The 20182-nt window shown below is 36.7% G+C and overlaps 1 protein-coding gene across 3 annotated transcripts in view; it reads left to right on the forward strand.

Moving 5' to 3' along the window:
- Cntn6 (contactin 6) overlaps nt 1-19334 on the forward strand; it is a 397730-nt gene extending 378396 nt beyond the window's left edge. For 2 of the 3 annotated variants that reach the window (XM_087656200.1, XM_087656201.1), the window contains 6 exons: nt 4139-4373; nt 4507-4622; nt 6703-6889; nt 17191-17303; nt 18100-18268; nt 19058-19334. In XM_087656200.1, coding sequence (XP_087512326.1) covers nt 4139-4373; nt 4507-4622; nt 6703-6889; nt 17191-17303; nt 18100-18268; nt 19058-19158 — 921 coding nt within the window. In that variant the 3' untranslated portion in view covers nt 19159-19334. 3 annotated transcript variants of the gene reach the window in all.
- The last annotated feature ends 848 nt before the right edge of the window (nt 19335-20182 follow it).

Consider the following 20182-nt stretch of genomic DNA (forward strand, 5'->3'; position numbering starts at 1 on the left):
AGGATTGAGAGTTCATCTTGGTGGATTTTTCCTTTGATGAATATGAAGTGTCCTTCCTTATCTTTTTTGATGACTTTTAGTTGGAAATTGATTTTATTTGATATTAGAATGGCTACTCCAGCTTGCTTCTTCTGACCATTTGCTTTGAAAATTGTTTTCCAGCCTTTCACTCTGAGGTAATGTCTGTCTTTGTCTCTGAGGTGTGTTTCCTGTAGGCAGCAGAATGCAGGGTCCTCGTTGCGTATCCAGTTTGTTAATCTATGTCTTTTTATTGGGGAGTTGAGGCCATTGATGTTGAGAGATATTAAGGAATAGTGATTATTGCTTCCCGTTATATTCATATTTGGATGCAAGGTTATGTTTGTGTGCTTTCATTCTCCTTGTTTTGTTGCCAAGACGATTAGTTTCTTGCTTCTTCTAGGGTATAGCTTGCCTCTTTATGTTGGGCTTTACCATTTATTATCCTTTGTAGTGCTGGATTTGTAGAAAGATATTGTGTAAATTTGGTTTTGTCATGGAATATCTTGGTTTTTCCATCTATGTTAATTGAGAGTTTTGCAGGATACAGTAACCTGGGCTGGCATTTGTGTTCTCTTAGGGTCTGTATGACATCAGTCCAGGATCTTCTGGCCTTCATAGTTTCTGGCGAGAAGTCTGGTGTGATTCTGATAGGTCTGCCTTTATATGTTACTTGACCTTTTTCCCTTACTGCTTTTAATATTCTTTCTTTATTTTGTGCGTTTGGTGTTTTGACTATTATGTGACGGGAGGTGTTTCTTTTCTGGTCCAATCTATTTGGAGTTCTGTAGGCTTCTTGTATGCCTATGGGTATCTCTTTTTTTAGGTTAGGGAAGTTTTCTTCTATGATTTTGTTGAAGATATTTACTGGTCCTTTGAGCTGGGAGTCTTCACTCTCTTCTATACCTATTATCCTTAGGTTTGATCTTCTCATTGAGTCCTGGATTTCCTGTATGTTTTGGACCAGTAGCTTTTTCCGCTTTTCATTATCTTTGACAGTTGAGTCAATGATTTCTATGGAATCTTCTGCTCCTGAGATTCTCTCTTCCATCTCTTGTATTCTGTTGGTGAAGCTTGTATCTACAGCTCCTTGTCTCTTCTTTTGGTTTTCTATATCCAGGGTTGTTTCCATGTGTTCTTTCTTGATTGCTTCTATTTCCATTTTTAATTCCTTCAACTGTTTGATTGTGTTTTCCTGGAATTCTTTCAGGGATTTTTGCGATTCCTCTCTGTAGGCTTCTACTTGTTCTCTAAGGGAGTTCTTCATGTCATTCTTGAAGTCCTCCAGCATCATGATCAAAAATGATTTTGAAATTAGATCTTGCTTTTCTGGTGTGTTTGGATATTCCATGTTTGTTTTGGTGGGAGAATTGGTCTCCGATGATGCCATGTAGTCTTGGTTTCTGTTGCTTGGGTTCCTGTGCTTGCCTCTCGCCATCAGATTATCTCTAGTGTTACTTTGTTCTGCTATTTCTGACAGTGGCTAGACTCTCCTATAAGCCTGTGTGTCAGGAGTGCTGTAGACATGTTTTCCTCTCTTTCAGTCAGTTATGGGGACAGAGTGTTCTGCTTTCGGGCGTGTAGTTTTTCCTCTCTACAGGTCTTCAGCTGTTCCTGTGGTCCTGTGTCTTGAGTTCACCAGGCAGCTTTCTTGCAGCAGAAAAGTTGGTCTTACCTCTGGTCCCGAGGCTCAAGTTCGCTCGTGGGGTGCTGCCCACGGGCTCTCTGCAGCGGCAGCAACCAGGAAGACCTGTGCCGCCCTTTCCGGGAGCTTCAGTGCACCAGAGTTCCAGATGGCCTTTGGTGTTTTCCTCTGGCGTCCGAGATGTGTGCACAGAGAGCAGTCTCTTCTGGTTTCCCAGGCTTGTCTGCCTCTCTGAAGGTTCAGCTCTCCCTCCCACGGCATTTGGGTGCAGAGATCTGTTTATCCGGTCTGTTTCCCTCAGGTTCCGGAGGTGTCTCAGACAGGGGTCCTGCTGCTCCTGGGCCCTCCCCCACGGGATCCCAGAGGCCTTATACAGTTTCCTCTTGGGCCAGGGATGTGGGCAGGGGTGGGCAGTGTTAGTGGTCTCTTCCGCTCTGCAGCCTCAGGAGTGCCCACCTGATCAGGCGGTGAGGTCTCTTTCCCACGGGGTCTGGGAGCAGAGAGCTGCTGCGGGCCGGGATCCGCGGGTGTGGGACTTCCGGTAAACACAGGACGTGCCTGGTCCTAGATGAACTCTGCCTCTGTGTGTCCTGATCTCACCAGGCAGCTCTCTTGCAGCAGACAAGTTGGTCTTACCTGTGGTCCCGAGGCTCAAGTTTGCTTGCGGGGTGCTGCCCAAGGGCTCTCTGCGGTGGCAGCAACCAGGAAGCGTCTTAGTCCTTTCTTGCCGGGACAGCATGATAAAGAGCGTTTGGGCTTTACTAAGAAAAAATGTCTTCTGGATATATAACTGAACATTGACATCTGAGAATGAAAAAAAACTTCAAAATAAATGAAATACATATTGCTGAAATCTTACAAGACTCTTCAAAATCATTCCCAACTAACTGTACACTTCTGCCCCCCCTTCCCAACAGAAAAATCTTTTTTCCAGTTTCATCAGCTGTTTTCCTTTTTCTTTTTCTCATCTCATTGCTCAATGTATTTTTTAGATTGCTTCATGTGGGAGAAAATAGAGATGAGTTTGGATCATCTCGGTGAATAGGGATTTATTTTAAAGCTACAGAGAAAGTAATGAGGAAATGAAAACACGTCTGTAACTGAGCAGCCAGTCAATTGGGGAAGTGGAACAGCGTCCATCTCTGGAGGCCATAGGAGTCCTAGTCAGCTGTTCCTATAACCTACGCCGAGCTCTCCTCATTTCTTGTGCATGGATGCGATGCTTTCCAATTGCTTGGCTTACAGTTTTTGCATGGCTGCTAACGAATCTCTATTTCCTCCCTACTTTCTTTAGAACTTTCAGAGATATTTATTACATCCTTTGTTTTCTGCACGTGGGGTACGCATGCTTGTGTATAAGCAAACGTCCATGTGGAAGTCAGAAGACAACTTGTGAATCCAGAGACGGAACGCAGGTGGTCAGAATGAGTGAAAAGTACCCTTACCTGCTGAACAAAGTCTGTTGTCTAATAGCTTAAAAGAAACAAAACAAACAAAAGCTTAGACTCTACTTTACCTATGTATTTTTTTTCTCATTCGTCGTCCTTATTGCCTATGCTGGGTTTTGTTTTAGTACCCTCTGGACTTCATATTAAAATTCTATAAGAGGTATCGGTTTGGTCTGTTAATTGCTATAGAGCATTAAAGAGACACAGATACTGGAGTATGTTGTGCCTTATGCTCTGCGGTATAGAACTGGAAGTTGTGGTACAAGCAGAAACCTAAAGGATGTGACCATGAAGGCCACTAATCATGTGCTGGGTTAGTAACACACTTATCAAATAATAAAATAACAAAATAACACGGCAGAAATATTTTTCCTGTAGAAAAACAGAAAATTCTATTGATTCATAAATATAATGTAGTTACAATCAGGTGAGATAAATGTCCAGTATGAAACAGAATTTTTTCTTCCCAGTTCATATAATTATAATTTTCATATCTACAGAGTTATGAAAGAACACATAATAGTCTCATTCAGTGACAATAGGTTTTAACTGTGTTGGGTGGACCTTGATTTCTTGAAATTAGCTATGCATAATTTTTTGTCAGGATAAATGCACACCAATGTTGTTAATGAAGCACATGCTTTAAAATACTGAGTTTCTATATGTTTTTCAATAAAATATTCTTTCTTACATTGAATGTTATTAAAAGTTGATTATATCACACTCATCTTAGAAGAATTATTAAAATATTGAAAATAAGGTATATTTACCATGAGTAGTTAATAAATTAATTATAATAGGTTAATAAATTGATATATTAATATAAATATATATATATAATTTGCTTTATATTTCATCTTGAAATGTGGAGCTATTAGAAACATTTTCCTAAATGAAACTGGATGTGAAAGTACTTTTCGTTTTTCATTAAATATCCATAATTGCCTGTATAGAAGAAACATAATCAACAAATACAGTTCAATAGATTTTTCAGGAATACTCAGTGGTTGATTGCATTCTGCCCAAGCCTATTCCAGAAGAACTACAGAATGGAGAGGGGTTTGGATATATCATCATGTTCCGGCCAGTGGGCTCAACAACCTGGATGAAAGAAAAGGTGGCTCTTGTAGAATCTTCAAAGTTCATCTACAGAAATGAAAGCATCATGCCTTTGTCTCCCTTTGAAGTCAAAGTGGGAGTGTACAACAATGAAGGCGAAGGTTCCCTGAGTACCGTGTCTATTGTCTACTCTGGGGAAGATGGTAAGCTCTTTTCAGTGTTGGAATGGTTTACCTTGCAACTTTACATACAATCTGTGTTTGCTTGCTTGTTTGTTTGTTTCATTTTCCTTGAGGCTTTCTCTTAAATACAGTGATGTCATTTCCTTGCTGGTAGAACCTCGGCTGGCTCCAAGAGGAACTTCTGTCCAGAGTTTTTCTGCTTCTGACATGGAGGTTTCCTGGAATGCCATTGCTTGGAATAGAAACACTGGAAGAGTGCTGGGCTATGAGGTAATTCACACTGACTGAACACTGCATCCAAATGAGGCAACTCCCTATACAAAGCCTTCTGCATAGGAGTTTGTTAAGATGGCATGTTTTCTATCTTATAACAGTATATGCATTAAGGCTCTGCTTTGCACCATTGTACCTAAATAACTGTTATAATCGATTGGAAAAAAAAGAATGTGGAATATAGAAAGATGAATCTATGCTCTTTTTTGACCTCTACTTGCAAAGGTACCACATGGTCATATACACAAAGACACATATATTCTCACAGTTGTATATATACACAAATAAATAATTTTGAAAAATGTTAAAGGCATAAATAATTTATTTTCACTCACAATTTTAGAGTTTCAGACTATACTAGGCTTGTTGCTTTGTGTGTTGGGAGGGAGAGCACAGAGAGGATATGTTAGAACATGTGGCAAGGAAAGATGCTTGCTGTGGCTGAGAGAAAACAATGATACTGGACAGCTCCCTGGTCATATCACTTTCAGGGTCATGATCTCAATGATCTAACTCTCCCTACAAGATGCCACCTCCTCTAGATTCTTCTCACTCCCCATAATTTCATTGGCCTGTAGTGAGTCTTTCAATATAGAGGTCTTTGGAATAGTATAGCAGATCTGAGCCATAACAATGTTTTCAGCTCAAAGCGGAGAAGAGGAGAAGGAATATTACCACGTGTTCTTAGGTAAACAAATTTACCACTATAAAATATCCATTATAATAGGTTTGTGATTGCAATCAAGTAAGATGTGTAGACTACAGCATTGCAGGTAAAAGGCAAATATAATGCAGAAAAAACTGTTAAGAGGACAAAGTTCATATGAAATTACCACAATATTTCTTTTCAAGTGATCAAAGAGAAGAGTATTTAATTTTTAAAACTAGAATCATTATATTCTTAGAGAGGGGTAAAGTCAGACTCTTGAAATCTTAAACCACAGAATTCTACTTAGACCTTTTTTTAGAATATGATTTGAAGAGATTTAATCAAGGTTGAGGGACATAAGAAACAAGGGAATAAATACATATTTTTTCTCAGTTTGTTCTATTTAAACTGTTCAAAATGAAGTAAATTACTTTTATTCAACTTTGTTTTAGATTGAGGGCACGTAATGGGAACATATTTAATCACTTATTCGTCTTCAGCCTACAAGTCAATTGACTCAGGTCATGGATATTTTCTCTTTTATAAAACAATATTTTTCTAAATATTAATCATTTTCCTCTCCTTTTTTCTTCTCTTTTCTTATAAACCCCTTCCCCCTGAAAGAAGCAAAAGCAAAAACAAAAGCAAGTGAAAAAAGTAAAAAAAAAAACAACAGAAAAACAAAAACAAAACTTCTACTCATGTTCCAGGTGCCTTAGAAATTCCATGCCCTCTTATTCTGAGACTGATGTTTTTCTAATCTGTTTTCCTCACTGACCAACATTGCTTTTCTTCAAATTAATAGATTCTCTCTCTCTCTCTCTCTCTCTCTCTCTCTCTCTCTCTCTCTCTCTCTCTTTCTCTCTCTCTCTCTCTGTATATATAAATTCTAACATGCTGTATTTGGGATCTCAAGAGCTGCTACTGAACTTCATGTACTTTTGTATCATTTCTTCTTTTTTTTCGGAGCTGGGGACCAAACCCAGGGCCTTGCGCTTGCTAGGCAAGCGCTCTACCACTGAGCTAAATTCCCAACCCCTCTTTTGTATCATTTCAGTGTGTGTGAAATAATGTTTTATATAGCAAGTGAATACTGTGGTTTGAGTCATTAATTATTCTGGGTATCCAAGAATTCTGAAAGAAAGGGTAATACCAACACATCTGATTGATGGAATAGGGTTTGTATTACTCTGAATTATTATATGTTCTTTGTTAAAATTGATAATTTTAAGTCATTTTGGTAACTTAAAAATACCCAGGTATTCTTTTTTATCATGGAAAATATTCCTTCTTTACTCTCTATTAATATATTTATTTTCCTGGAGAAGTACATACATTTTAGTAAACACATTTTGTCATTTATTCTCCAACAGTTGATATTTTAGAGAAAACAATGAATTTATTCATCATTTTGGTTTTACCACTCAGGTCTTATACTGGACTGACAACTCCAAAGAATCTATGATTGGGAAAATTAGAGTCAGTGGAAATGTCACAACCAAGAATATTACAGGGCTAAGAGCTAATACGATTTACTTTGCTTCTGTGAGAGCCTACAACACTGCAGGGACCGGACCCTCAAGTCCACCAGTTAATGTCACCACGAAAAAGTCCCGTGAGTATACACCATAATCCAGGTCATACATAACATTAATCTGTGAGTAGTAGCCTTTCCTGTGCTCCCTGGCTACTTCATTCTTTCTACCACAAGGTTTTATTGCTCCATAGGCTTGGTGACTTGGTTTGTACTTTTCCAGATAATTTTTACATTAAGTGGGAATAAAATAAACTATTTTGATATTTTCAGATCTCTAAAAAGAAAGTACATTATGTCTATGACTAAGAGAAGAGTTCTTAAGATTATAATGTTTGCTGCTCGAGATAAAATACCGATCCCTTGGCTGTGGACACAAATTAGTTATTCAGTCTTCAGAGTTTCAATCATTTCACCTACAGAAAGAGGAAAAAACAACATTATGTGCATTCTTGTAAATGTTGGTCAAGGTCAAAGAGCTAATTAATAACAAAGGGCCAACTCAAATATAAAAAATATTCTGATTTTTATAATTAAACAGCCATTGTCAAATAATGATCTGATGACCGTCTTAGCTATGGTTCTGCAAGGTGTTTCAAAGAAGTCTTTATTTCTCAAAGGAACAAGTCGATTACTCTAAGATGATTGCTCCTGCTGCAGTGTACAACCTCAGTCATGACATACAATTGTCTATTTAGTGGATAGCCTGCCCCACTTCACTTAACTGTTCCTGGAGGTATTGTTAAATTACCTGCTCAGGTAATATCGAGGGTTATTATAGAGTATATTAATAGTATTTAAAAGACCCCAAGATACAGATTGTGTAAAGATGAGAAGGTGATAAGCATTTTAATTTTATCTACAGAGCAATGACTCTATTCAAATTTTATATGTACAAATGTTTTGCCCTTTGTCCCATTTTTTCCCTATCAAGGCCTAAAGATTATTATTATTCCCAAATATGGACATAAACTGCCCAAACTTCTATACTTGTTCTTGCTGTATAGCCACTCTGATTAAGTCTCTTGTCAGGGTGTTTGTGTGTGTGTGTGTGTGTGTGTGTGTGTGTGTGTGTGTGTGTGTGTGTGTGTGTATGTTTGTGTGGACCTGCAGGGGTCAGAAGCAGGTAACAGATGCACCTAAGAGTTAGAATTACAAGTGGTTATAAGCTTCACAACTGGGTGTTGGAAACAAAACTCAGGTCTTCTAGAAGAGCAAATTACAAGTTAAGGACAATGATCTCAGACTTCTTGGAACTTAGAAGGCATCTTGGACTAGAACATGCTAAAGTTATGCTTCCTTTTTGCTTTCAGCCTTCACTGATTTTTCATTGGCTCTGAGCAGAGGTAATCAAATTACTTAAAAGATAAAGCAGGAAGACAGAGATTTTGGACTTTCATAGTGCCCTTTAGTTACTGTGTATTCTCCAGAATTTAAGAGCATTTTCTGAGTGCCTGTACATGTAAACTGAAATCTTCATGCCCTGTTTTCCCCACTTTCTATCTTATGATAGATTGGCTAGAAAAAAGATTTTAAAAAACATAAAGTTCTATTCCTTCTCCTATCTTATACTACATTGACTGACTGAATGAAGTATTCATTCTATTATATTATAATTGTGATGGTATATGTGAGAAAGACTTCCATAATATCATATATTTGACTATTTGCCCCCCAATTGGAAATATTTTAGAAAGGATTTCGTAGTGTGCCCTTCTTGAGAGAGGTGTATCATTGATTATAGGCTTTGAGATATCAAAAGACTCATGCTATTCCCAGTATGCTTTTTCTGCCTTCTGTTTGTGGATGAAGTTGTGAGCTCTGAGTTTTCTAACACCATGCATTGCTCTACCAATGTAGACTTTAACCTTCTGAAACTGTAAGTCCAATTAAATACTTTACTGGATAAATTACCTAAATCATTGTGTTTTGTCACAACAATAAATAAATAAATAAAAAACAAAGACAACAGTCTTCTGTTTCTGGAGCAGGTTGGTTTCTTCTTACCTAACCTCAAGTCTGAATGAAAATCCCATCAACCACTGACTTTGAGATTGTCCAGGGAATTATTCTGAGTGAGAGATACCAAAGAACAGGAGAAGATTTTTTAATAGTCTCTGACAAAATACAGGCTTATTAGAAATGTATATGATTAGTACTGTTACTGTTTTTAATATTTTATGTACCCTAAGTTAAGTGTATATGGTTTATATCAATTTTATATTCCTTTAAGAAGATACAATTTTATACTGTCGAACCAACACAATACTTCAAATAGTTTTAAAATTTTAGATTAAATGCCAAACTTATTGGTGTTATATAATAGCACATTATTTCCCCATCAAGTAAGGAATGTAGCTCTTCAAGCAGTTTTATTAAAAGTAAGTCCATCTAGCATGCCCTGTATGGCGGCTTGAATAAGTAAGGCCCCCGTAGACATATGTTTGAATGTTTGCCCTACAGAAGTAGCACTGTTACAAGTTTTGTCTTTTGGAATTGATGTGGTTTTTGTGTTTGGAGGAAATATGTCACTTTGAGGATAGACCTCCTATTCACATATGCCTCCATACACATTATGGCAGATAGGTCCCATGTGCTATTGGTGGATCAAGATTTAGAACTCTGGGGTTGGGGATTTAGCTCAGTGGTAGAGCGCTTGACTAGCAAGCACAAGGTCCTGGGTTTGGTCCTCAGCGTCAGGGGGAAAAAAAAAGAAATTTGTTTTAAAGCTTTAGAACTCTATCTCCTCCTCTAGCACCATTTCTGCCTGGAGACTGTCATGTTTCCTGACATATGATAATGAACTAAACCTCTATAAATGTAAGGCAGCCCTGATTGAATTTTTTCATTTATAAGAGTTGCCTTGATCATGGTATCTCTTCACAGCATGAAACCCTAAGACACAGAGTGGCACCAGGGACTGGGTCATGGCTGTGATAGGCCCAACTATACTGCTTTTGAGAGAATGTGAAATTTGAAACTTTGTGTTAGTAAAGCAGCATAATGCTTTAAGGGATTCCTAATGGAACATACTTAGTAGAAGCACAGAAGACAGTCATCCTAAGTGTACTTTAAACTGGGAGGGGTCCCTCAAGAAGTGCCAAGTAAAAACTATTTATTCCATTACCTAGAGTTCTTCTTTGTGATATTTTAGTGGAGAATGTAGCTGCTTCTTGCCGTTACAGGAAGACTCTATCTTTGGCTAATGCAAAGAGATTTACGTTGACTGATTGCATTTGCAAAGGCAATCTCAAAGCATCCTAGTACAGACTGCTGTATATATACTAAGGTGCACTCTCACTAAGAACATTTGATCAAAAGGAGCTGGTTGAGGAAGGAAGAAAATACATACTGTACAGTTCGAGGAGAAAGGAAGAACCAAAAGGTGGAATGGAGCTAAGTCCTATGTTTGAGAAGATAAATTAAATAATAGAATAAAGGGAGTGGTGACCTCAGGGAAAGATGATATGGAACTAGGTTACCATCTTGAGAAGAGGAATTAAAGGAGATCTTAAATCCAGACCTGGGGTTCACACCTCTAATCTCAGCACTGAGGAGGCAGAAATCTGAAGATCTCTGTGAGATTAAGCCACAATCTTTATCATTTCTTATGCATCATTATCATCTCTTAGGCTCAGCATCTTGGGCATTCCTGAGTCTGTATCCATTGCCCTTTCTTTTAAGGGGAGGAACAGATTATTGTAGCTGAGAGACAGTTGTGTCTATGGTTTGAAATTGTTATGAAAATCAATAATTTTCCACTCCTTATTTCTTCCAAACCTTCCAATTCACCTCTTGATCTCATTTCTTTTCATCTCTCTCTCTCTCTCTCTCTCTCTCTCTCTCTCTCTCTCTCTCTCTCTATATATATATATATATATATATATATATATATATATATATATCCCAATGGCTTCTTTTACTTTGATGTATATATACATTTATAAACACATATATAACAAACAAACACACAAAATAATAAATTCAACCTGCTCATACTCTATATTAATGTTACTTATAAGTTTATGATTTAGGATAAATCATTTGACATTGGATGACTAATTTCATGTGGGACTTTTCCCTGTGGAAAACCATTTTCTTACTCTAAGCATTTCCTGGTTTCTTGTAGTTCATTGTGTAGGTCTAAGTCTCTACTTTCTTCCTTTTATTAGCATGCCCTTCAATTTTATTTATTGTTCAGGTCTTCTCCGTGAAGCCATGGTGATTAGACTTTCTGAGTTTAGCCTTTCTTACATTTCAGGAGAACTATTTCCCAGCGAGCTTCCTGTTCATCTTTCTTACTTTCTTTTCTTCCCTCTTCTGCAATGATTCCTGAGCCTTCAGAGTGAGGGTTTTCTAGGTACTAGAAACCTAACTCCTAAGACTAGTGAATAATAGATCTTGAAGGAGAGCCTGCAACTACCACTTTACTAGTCTCTTAAAATTCCTGGCTACAAACTAAATATTAATCTGATGTCCACTGTTAAGAGAAGTACTCATCCATTTTCAAAGAAAGTTCTTTTTGTAATAGATAGGGACCACTACAGAAAAGCACAGCTGATCAAATTGCAGAGTACAAGTGATCCTGTGGTGCATACACCCAAATGATAAATATACCACTAGCGTTTTTATTGTTCTGTCTTTACATAAACTCACCATTTGCAGTATCCCTGCCATTCCTAATAACAGAACAAATTGCCCTCTTTACAACTCTATTCAATTTTGCCTTCAATATATTTATATCTGAGAAGGGATTACACAACCTTGGGTATTTTGAAAGAGAGTAAGAATGGTATTTCATAGTGAGAGAACTGAGGACATGCATATTACTTAATCCATACTTTCATTTTGACTGGTATAAATATATTGATTTGTGTGTATGTTCAAGGGGATGGGGGGCTACATGTATGTGTTAGTGTGTGTGTATATCTGTGTATTCTTCTATGGAAGCCAGAGGATAATCTCAGGTAGACAAGAGTGGCTAATCAGCATGCCCCATTGGTTCTTCTGTTTGTATATTCCTGGGTATGGACCTTAAGTATGTACCATGACACCAGGCATTTTTAAATGCTGAGAATTGAACTTATGCTTGTGAAGAACCGCTTTAAAGGCTGAACTATTTTAGAAGCTGGGGTTTTATTATTTGATAATTATAAATATATGTTTGTAACTGAAAAGCAGAGCCAAGGATCATGCTCAGTTTTAGAGTTTTTAAGACACTGAAGGAAATAACCTACCTAAAGGACACCAGGGCTAAAATACAGTGAAGGTCCATTGAATGGCAACATGTATTACATCACTTTGCCCATTATTGTACTTGGATTTTTGCTCATTTTTAAAAGAAATAAAAGTACTTCTAGTCCTTACTTTCTTTTCATGAATTTTTTTAGAGAAATGTTCATCAGAGGTCACACATAAACACCCAAGGTGTAAGAGGTGGAACAGCTTTAATGAAACATTGAAGGCAGCCCTGATTCTAAGTGGTACCCTTGGATTTAACTTTGATTTCCCATGTCCTTGAGATGACATCAAGATTACCTCTGAATACTGGTAGCAGAAAAAAGAGAAGTCCTCATCCATCACACATTGAAACTGTCACCGTCTAGATTTTCAATTTGGTACTTGCTTTTTCATTGTAAAATCAGAAAAAAAGAACTCACGTATACCAAAATTCTCTGTTTCTTATGATTGGCTATCATGACAGGCAAAGCTGTGGAGAAGTCAGAACTTTATTACTTTTATTCAATATAAAGTTTCTGTCATCAATGCAATGAATAGTGCTGTCAGGAGTTACATATAGTTTTAAGTACTGAAGTGTGTTTGCTTCTGATAATTTCTCTCTTACTCGCTAAACATCCTAGCATAAGAGAAAGAAAAATGATATTACTACAAGTTTCAGGAAATGACCTGTGCTAATAAGAGGTATAGATACACATAAGAAACAGTATGTAGAAGGATGCATATTGGATAAGCATGCACAATATCAAGACTAAACCACTACCCAAAGACTATACATGGACTAATCCCGGGATCCAACCTCATATGTAGCAATGAATAGCCTAGTAAGAGCACCAGTGGAAGGGGAAGCCCTTGGTCCTGCCAAGACTGAACCCCCAGTGAACATGATTGTTGCGGGGAGGGTGGTAATGGGGGGAGGATGGGGAGGGGAACACCCATCTAGAAGGGGAGAGGGAGGGGTTAGGGGGATGTTGGCCCGGAAACCGGGAAAGGGAATAACAATTGAAATGTAAATAAGAAATACCCAAGTTAATAAAGATGGAGAAAAAAAAAGAGTTGGTCAAAAGATCTCTATGTATTTATGTACATATCTGTACATATACATGCATATATAAAGGTTAATAAGTACATTAATGTCTATGATAATAACAGTAGTGATGATTTAATAGTCATTTTCAAATAATATATGTGTTGTACTTATAAATATCACGCCTTCCAAATAATGCGTATCCAAAACAGCCAAGAGGTATAGCAAATGCATTGTGATCCGCAAAGGCATCACTCAGATGGCATTTAGATTTACAATGTAAAGAAGAAAATATTTACAGTAATTTCAGGTGGAAAAGAAAATCATAAACAAAACACTGTGCCTGTTGTAGAAAGTCATACTCAGACACTGCAACAGAAAGTGTTTGCAAATTTGGACTCAATTTGGACATGGACATTGGCTGACTAGCACTCTGCACTGGAGTCTTTCTTGCTGTAAATATGCAATCAATCCATATTTAGACATAAAGGAAGCATTAAGCTTTTATTTCATCTTGCATTTATGTTCTTTCTCTCTTGCCCAAATGTCAACCCCATGCTGTTACTTAGAAGTGTAACATAAGAAGTTGTTTTTGAATTGGGTTCACAGTGTGAACTACAGCTGAATATAAATGCCATCTACAGAAAAATTGATTACAGAGAAGCCATTAGAGCTGTGAAGGGCTGGTTTAATGCTGCTCTGTCACTTGATTAATAGAACATGATTTTGGTCTTTGGAAATTGGCTGCAAAAAAAATTAAAAGGTAGAAAAAGTGTTTGTTGAGTTTACCATTCATGAATGTTACATAAGAAACATAATATGTTTTGTAAGATACATGTGACAAGTGCTTTGGTTTTCTTAAGTTAATCAGAAATTTTAATTTCACTAAGAAAATTTGCTCTATGCTTTGGCCCTCCATGCCAAATCTGGACTGTTAACCATGCCAATAGTATGGTGAGAGCCTTCAAAAGAGTCTTCAGAAGTTTTGAGTTGTTTTTATTTCTAATGACAAGTGGATGGCATAGACACCCATGTTTCTAAATTAATATTGAATTAAGACAAAACTGTTTATAGGTCGTGATAGCCTCCCAAGCAATTAAATGGAATCCTTTCTTGCATCTTCCTCTCAGAAGTACACAGTAAATTCAAAAGCAATGTCATGAAAGGAGGATCTTCAAATTAAGCGAAATACATTTAAAAAATGAGTCATTTGTAAATGTTATAATCATATTATCTGTGGCAAAGTGCTTTGAACACTTGAAAGTGAATGAGGTCATAACCAGAAATTGGGGAACCACTATACCTAGGAGAGACACTTAATGGTCACTGAGGCTTGATAACAAACCTCTGACAAAGCAAAGGCTTCCTACTGTATTTCACATGATCCAAGAGTTTTATAAACTAGGAATTATGACTCTCATTTCAGAAGTAATAAAGCTAGGGCTCACAGGTAGAACTCTGGAACCTTGACTTCAAAATCTGAGTCTTCCTTTCCTCCAGACAGTAAGAGAAGCTAAACATTCCAAGTAACCCATGTAATCCATAGTCATACATACTAGCAGCGCTTCTCATGCTGTGCCCATGGGATGTTTTGCATTCTGCTTTGAAGAAACACATGCCTACATATCAAGGACAAGGTTATTGCCAAAGTCACAACTGCATGGCTTTCAAGGTAGCACAATTCAGCTCCCTGACTCCTTGCCTGTTAGATCCACAGTAGACTCAGTAGTGTAAGGAATCCTTTTATGCTAAATCAGTTGCACAAACAAAAGCCACAGCAGTAAATGAATGTTTAGAGAGAACAAAGCACAGCAAAACAGCAACAACAAAAACGTGACATTGAAGGGCTGAATTTACATGTGCTCCATGTTAATTGCATGATGTTGTTAGTTTGGATCCACTGCTGTGAAGAAATGTACCTAAAGAGCAAACTAGAAGATATTGAGTCTCTGATATCTTGTGAGAACTTTTATCCTAGCTACTTTATATGTGAAAAAACGATTATATAATTCACTTAGAAATAAATGGACAGAACATAGCTGTAATGATACTCTTGCCACAGTCTGTCATAAATAAAAATAGCATTTGCCAATTGTTAAGTATGTGCTCAACACAGATATTTTATGCTACTAATTTTAATTTGTTTTTTTAATCAAGAAATTATCTTGGTTTGGCCAGTCTCATTGGTCCACATAAATACACATGAATTACTATACGTCTGACCATGGTAATTTGACCTTGATCATAGCATGGTATGATCAATGCATGGTTCCCATTTTGTCACCTATGAGCCATGCACTCACCCACCACATATTAAATTTGATAAAGGGAGTAAGACATTGAATAGTTTGGGCTTTACACCGCATGATGCATGATCCTGAAAATCTGAATTATCAGTCATATACTGTGTTTGAGCGATGCATTGTGCTAGGTGTTGAAGATACAGAGTAGAAAAAGGCACACCCACTCAAAAATTTTTAAAATATGTGAAAAAGACCAGCTATCTTTCGATGAGAACACAATACAGAAAATGATAATTAGACCACATGAAACTACATGGTCATCATCTCTCTACCTATACCATGCTAAACTTGGTAGAAAAGTTGGGTGATCAGGGTTTGGGAGGTTATTAGCAATGCCCCTAGTTCAGTATGTTGGGTATATCCAGTGATACATGAGACATTAAACAGCAATTGATTCAAAATGTTCAAAGAAGCTGCCTGTGTTTCTATCATTGTTCCAATGAGTTAAATGCTAGGCTCTCTACACACCACACATTCAGAAAACTACTATCTTGCTGGGCAGTTTGATCTCTGCCTCAGACGAAGGATTCTGAAATCTCTCCTTACTTTCTCTCAGTCTCAAAATGATCATCATGTGGTCCCTTTGAGAAGCGGCATGTTGTCATGGTGAAACCATTGGATACTGGCCAAGAACTAATGGCCCTGTATTCTGTTTTGACTCACTTCCTTGTTCACTATACACTTTGGGACAAGTGACTTTTTACTCTAGAAGTAACATTATTGTTGCTATATAAAACATTAAAATTCAACTCTGTCTATGATTTTAGAATGGTAATTCTACACCCTCCTTTTCATATATGATGCTACTCTACTCCAACACAACATTTATTTCAAAGAACTGAGTTCAGAGAAAAGGTTATTTGGAGTGATTAATGCACCTATGAGGATTTCCCCTATTTCTGCTCCACAGAGCATTGTTAATAGTATAAAGCATACTTTACTTTTCAGTGCATAGCCACCTTTGCTTGAACTAATATAAACATATATCCAAATTAAGACCTATATTCATATGATTGACAACCACCAAAGGATTTCTTTGCCGGGGGGTGGGAGTAGATTTTTAGCCTGGGCTATTCCTTTACAAAGGAATGTTCAAATATTATGTACTGTGTACAGTTATGATTTCAGCCACACACATACTGAGTGACAAAAACATAGCCTATGAGAAGCTGGCTAAGGAACATGGCCATTCAATAAGATGCCCAAAAGGAATGTCTTCTCTTGGTGACTCTGCTTCTCTTGAGGCTCTGCAACATTCTGGCAGGGTTCTAAAAGTTATCTTATACATATAGCTTTCATATTTTATTTGTATCATTTTGCTTAAAGTATCTTAAATTGGTTCTGTTCATTACAGTGAAAATTAGGGATATAGCATCAAGGATTTGATGTGTATTCACAATTAACTGTGTATGAACACATGAACACAATATTTATATGCCTATGCATATATGTAGAATGCTTCCAAATTGAATTTAGTTAGCATTGATTAATAGCCAGTTCCAAAAGTATATAACAAAACCTCCATCATTTTCTATATTGCAAAGTAAGCAAACTCAACATCAATGATTAATAAATTAATACTGGACACTCAGCAAACTATTATTAATTCATAAGTCTGTCACAAAGACCTTCCCGAATGACCAAAATTTGAATAAATTTGCTTGCTATGATTAGAATCAGTATGATATTTCAAATAACAATAAACCATTTCACTTCTTTTATGCTAACAATGGGGACTTATTTTTTCTTTTCATGTGGCTGCATTGTAATATCAGCTAATTAATATTCATTTGGATCTTTATTATATTTTAAAGCACCTAGCCAACCACCAGCAAACATTGCCTGGAAGCTGTCAAATTCCAAATTATGCCTGAACTGGGAGCATGTAAAAACTATGGAAAATGAGTCTGAAGTGCTGGGCTACAAGGTATTTAGTTTTCTATGTGATCTATTAATTATGTCATTAAAGAATCAGCAATGTCATAATTAAATAGAAATAAAATTTGTACACATGTATATGTTAGGATTAAAATAAGTTTTTGAGCATACCCTTGCTTCTTTCTATTCATTATAAAGGTTGTGTATTCTAGGTCCAGTAATGGATATGGAGTAATATGATATGGAGAATAAAGACTCCAAGTACTATAGCATGAAATCGCCCTCCTCCACAGGACTGCCCTCACTATCAAGAAATAACTTCTTCGTAGATGCAATCCATGATTGATGTTAATGAATAAGTTTAAATGGAGGATAAAAAATTCGGATATGGTAGATATGAGCCCTTAACAGCACAAAAGGAATCTCACAAGAACATTATTGAGTATTAAGAGCATCTCTGAGTGCCCAGGGCAAGTAATCTCCATTAGTAATAATGTAAATTAACTCTGGGCAGACCTATATATTCAGACATTTGTATTGGGTCCAAACTGAAAATGACTTTTCATAGTAAGCCCTAAAACTAATATACTCAAACTCTGTGCATGAGATAATAAATCTACTGCCAATTCAGAGACAAGGATCCCAAATAGATACTATTTCTCAAAAATAAAAGTAATGATAAGTCATCCCTAGATGTCTGCATGAAGGGGTACAATGCTGGTAAAGGTTCTCTTATTGCAAGTGAGAGCATTGATATAAACATGTTTCCTCTCCCTCATCATAACAGGATCTGAACCTTCAGTAAACGTGAAACCCATCTTAACTTCGCTGTGCCTTTCATACAGATCCTCTATCGGCAGAACCGACAGAGTAAAACTCATGTCTTGGAAACAAATAATACATCAGCTGAGCTACTGGTTCCATTTGAAGAAGACTATTTGATCGAAATCAGAACAGTCAGTGATGGTGGAGACGGAAGCAGTAGTGAGGAAATCAGAATTCCAAAAATGTCAAGTGAGTTCAGTTGCTGCTTTGTCTGAACTAGGCACCTACAACAGAAAAGTTGAGAAAAACATCTGTGTTTCCATTTTCCACTGTGAGCCACAGGTGACAGCCAGTTTTTCTTAACTCGTCTGTCACATTTAACAATGGTGTGCATTTTTGAAATCTTCTCATTTGAAAACAAAATAATAAATATATAAATAAACAAAGGAAGGAAGGGAGGAAGGAAGGAAGAAATAACAGTAAAGAAAATTAATGAAGAAGAAAGGGGAGATAATTCATGAATCATTATTCTTGTACAAAATTTAGGACTTTTTCTTTCTACAAATGATCAAAGGCCTCAAAGCAGAAACATAAAGTTGATTCATATAGCTCTACTGTTCTTTCCATGTCTGTGGCAGACTTCAGTTATCAGTCATAGCATTTAGACTAAGCTGAAGGCTTCTCAATCTTGTGGAAGTGGGCTAGTCCCACAGTTATCAAGTAATACTAACTAGTTTTGCTTTAGAAGCTTCAAGTTCTCATCTTCATGAAGGTTCTAGGTAGAAATCATTGACGACCAAATGTTGGCCAGTTCTAATATAATTTCAAGTAGTCCTCACCAGTTTGGGCAATTTTATTCTTCATATTTACATTTGAGATTGCATCCTATAATAGCAGATGTTTTTAAACTTTAATTCAATGTAACAAAATATTACTATTAAAAGACAGACATGACTGAATAGTTTCTGTCTCATGGAATAACTCCAGTAGACAGTTTTACTTCATGCAAGGTCGTTATTTGATGGTTGTATCTTTCAGGTTTGAGTTCCGTGGGAGTTCAGATCTTGAAGCCCAGTACCCAGTTCCTGACAATGGTTGGATTTTTTTACTGTTTTGTTATTCAGCCACTTTCACGATGAATCAATCTATGGATCTTTGGGAATTTTCTGAGAGCAAATCATTCTGTAAATACGTTCTCCAGCCTCCATCACGAGACATATTCTTAATACAGACTTGTTTGGAAAGAAAATGTATATTACTAAGCTCTTGTAAATATCTGTGGTACATTAATAAAACAGTTTTAAACACTTTGAAACACTTTGAATTTTAATGTTCACACATCATTACACATTTGAGGGTGCCAAATTAATCTGAGGATATAAAACTGCTGTGTCTTTCAGTTGACTTATACGGAGAATATAAATAACCACCTCAATAACGATTATAGATATGAGACAGGTGTAAATTCATGTCCATTTTATATGCTCCAGGTAATATACTTCACTGTTTACAGTCCTTAGCGCCATTTGAAACAAAATACAATCATTGTTTATAGTTGTATATATCTGCCAGATATCAGAGTTTTCTAAATCCTGGTGCTGCAACTTTTTAATCCAGTTGGAAGAAATATTCATACTTGAAACTATGTCAGTATACATGGTGATCTTTCTTACATTTTATAAGAAAAGAGTGAAGAAGAGGGGGGTTTCAGGTCAAGAAACAAAAATGAAGAAAAATGAGTACTCATTGAAAATAACACTTTTTCCCCTAAACATCTTGTGAATAAATTCCTGGTACTACCTATAAACTGGTAATACTAGTCATGGCCTTACTTTTAAATAATAATAAAAATCTGGAAACAGATTTCTTTGATCAGATTTTCTATACTTTGGTCACAGTGGTCTTTTCCTTTTCTAAATCAAAGTTTTCTTTAATCATAAATATAATCGCAATTGGAAAATAATAGTCTTGTAAATCTGGATCTAGTGAGAATTTTGTGGACTAACTCTGATCTCAGGCTAATTGATCTCTGCAACAGCCAGCAGCTCCACATGCTCCAGAAGCTCAGTCTGTAGAGAAGTATAAGGTGAGTGCCAGTGTTGGGGCCTTTCCATGTCATCCACTAAAACGATGCATTTTTATCCTGATGTTTGTTTGCTCCAC

The sequence above is a fragment of the Rattus norvegicus genome, chromosome 4 (assembly GCF_021556685.1).
Source record: "Rattus norvegicus strain SHRSP/BbbUtx chromosome 4, alternate assembly SHRSP_T2T, whole genome shotgun sequence".
NCBI lineage: Eukaryota > Metazoa > Chordata > Mammalia > Rodentia > Muridae > Rattus > Rattus norvegicus.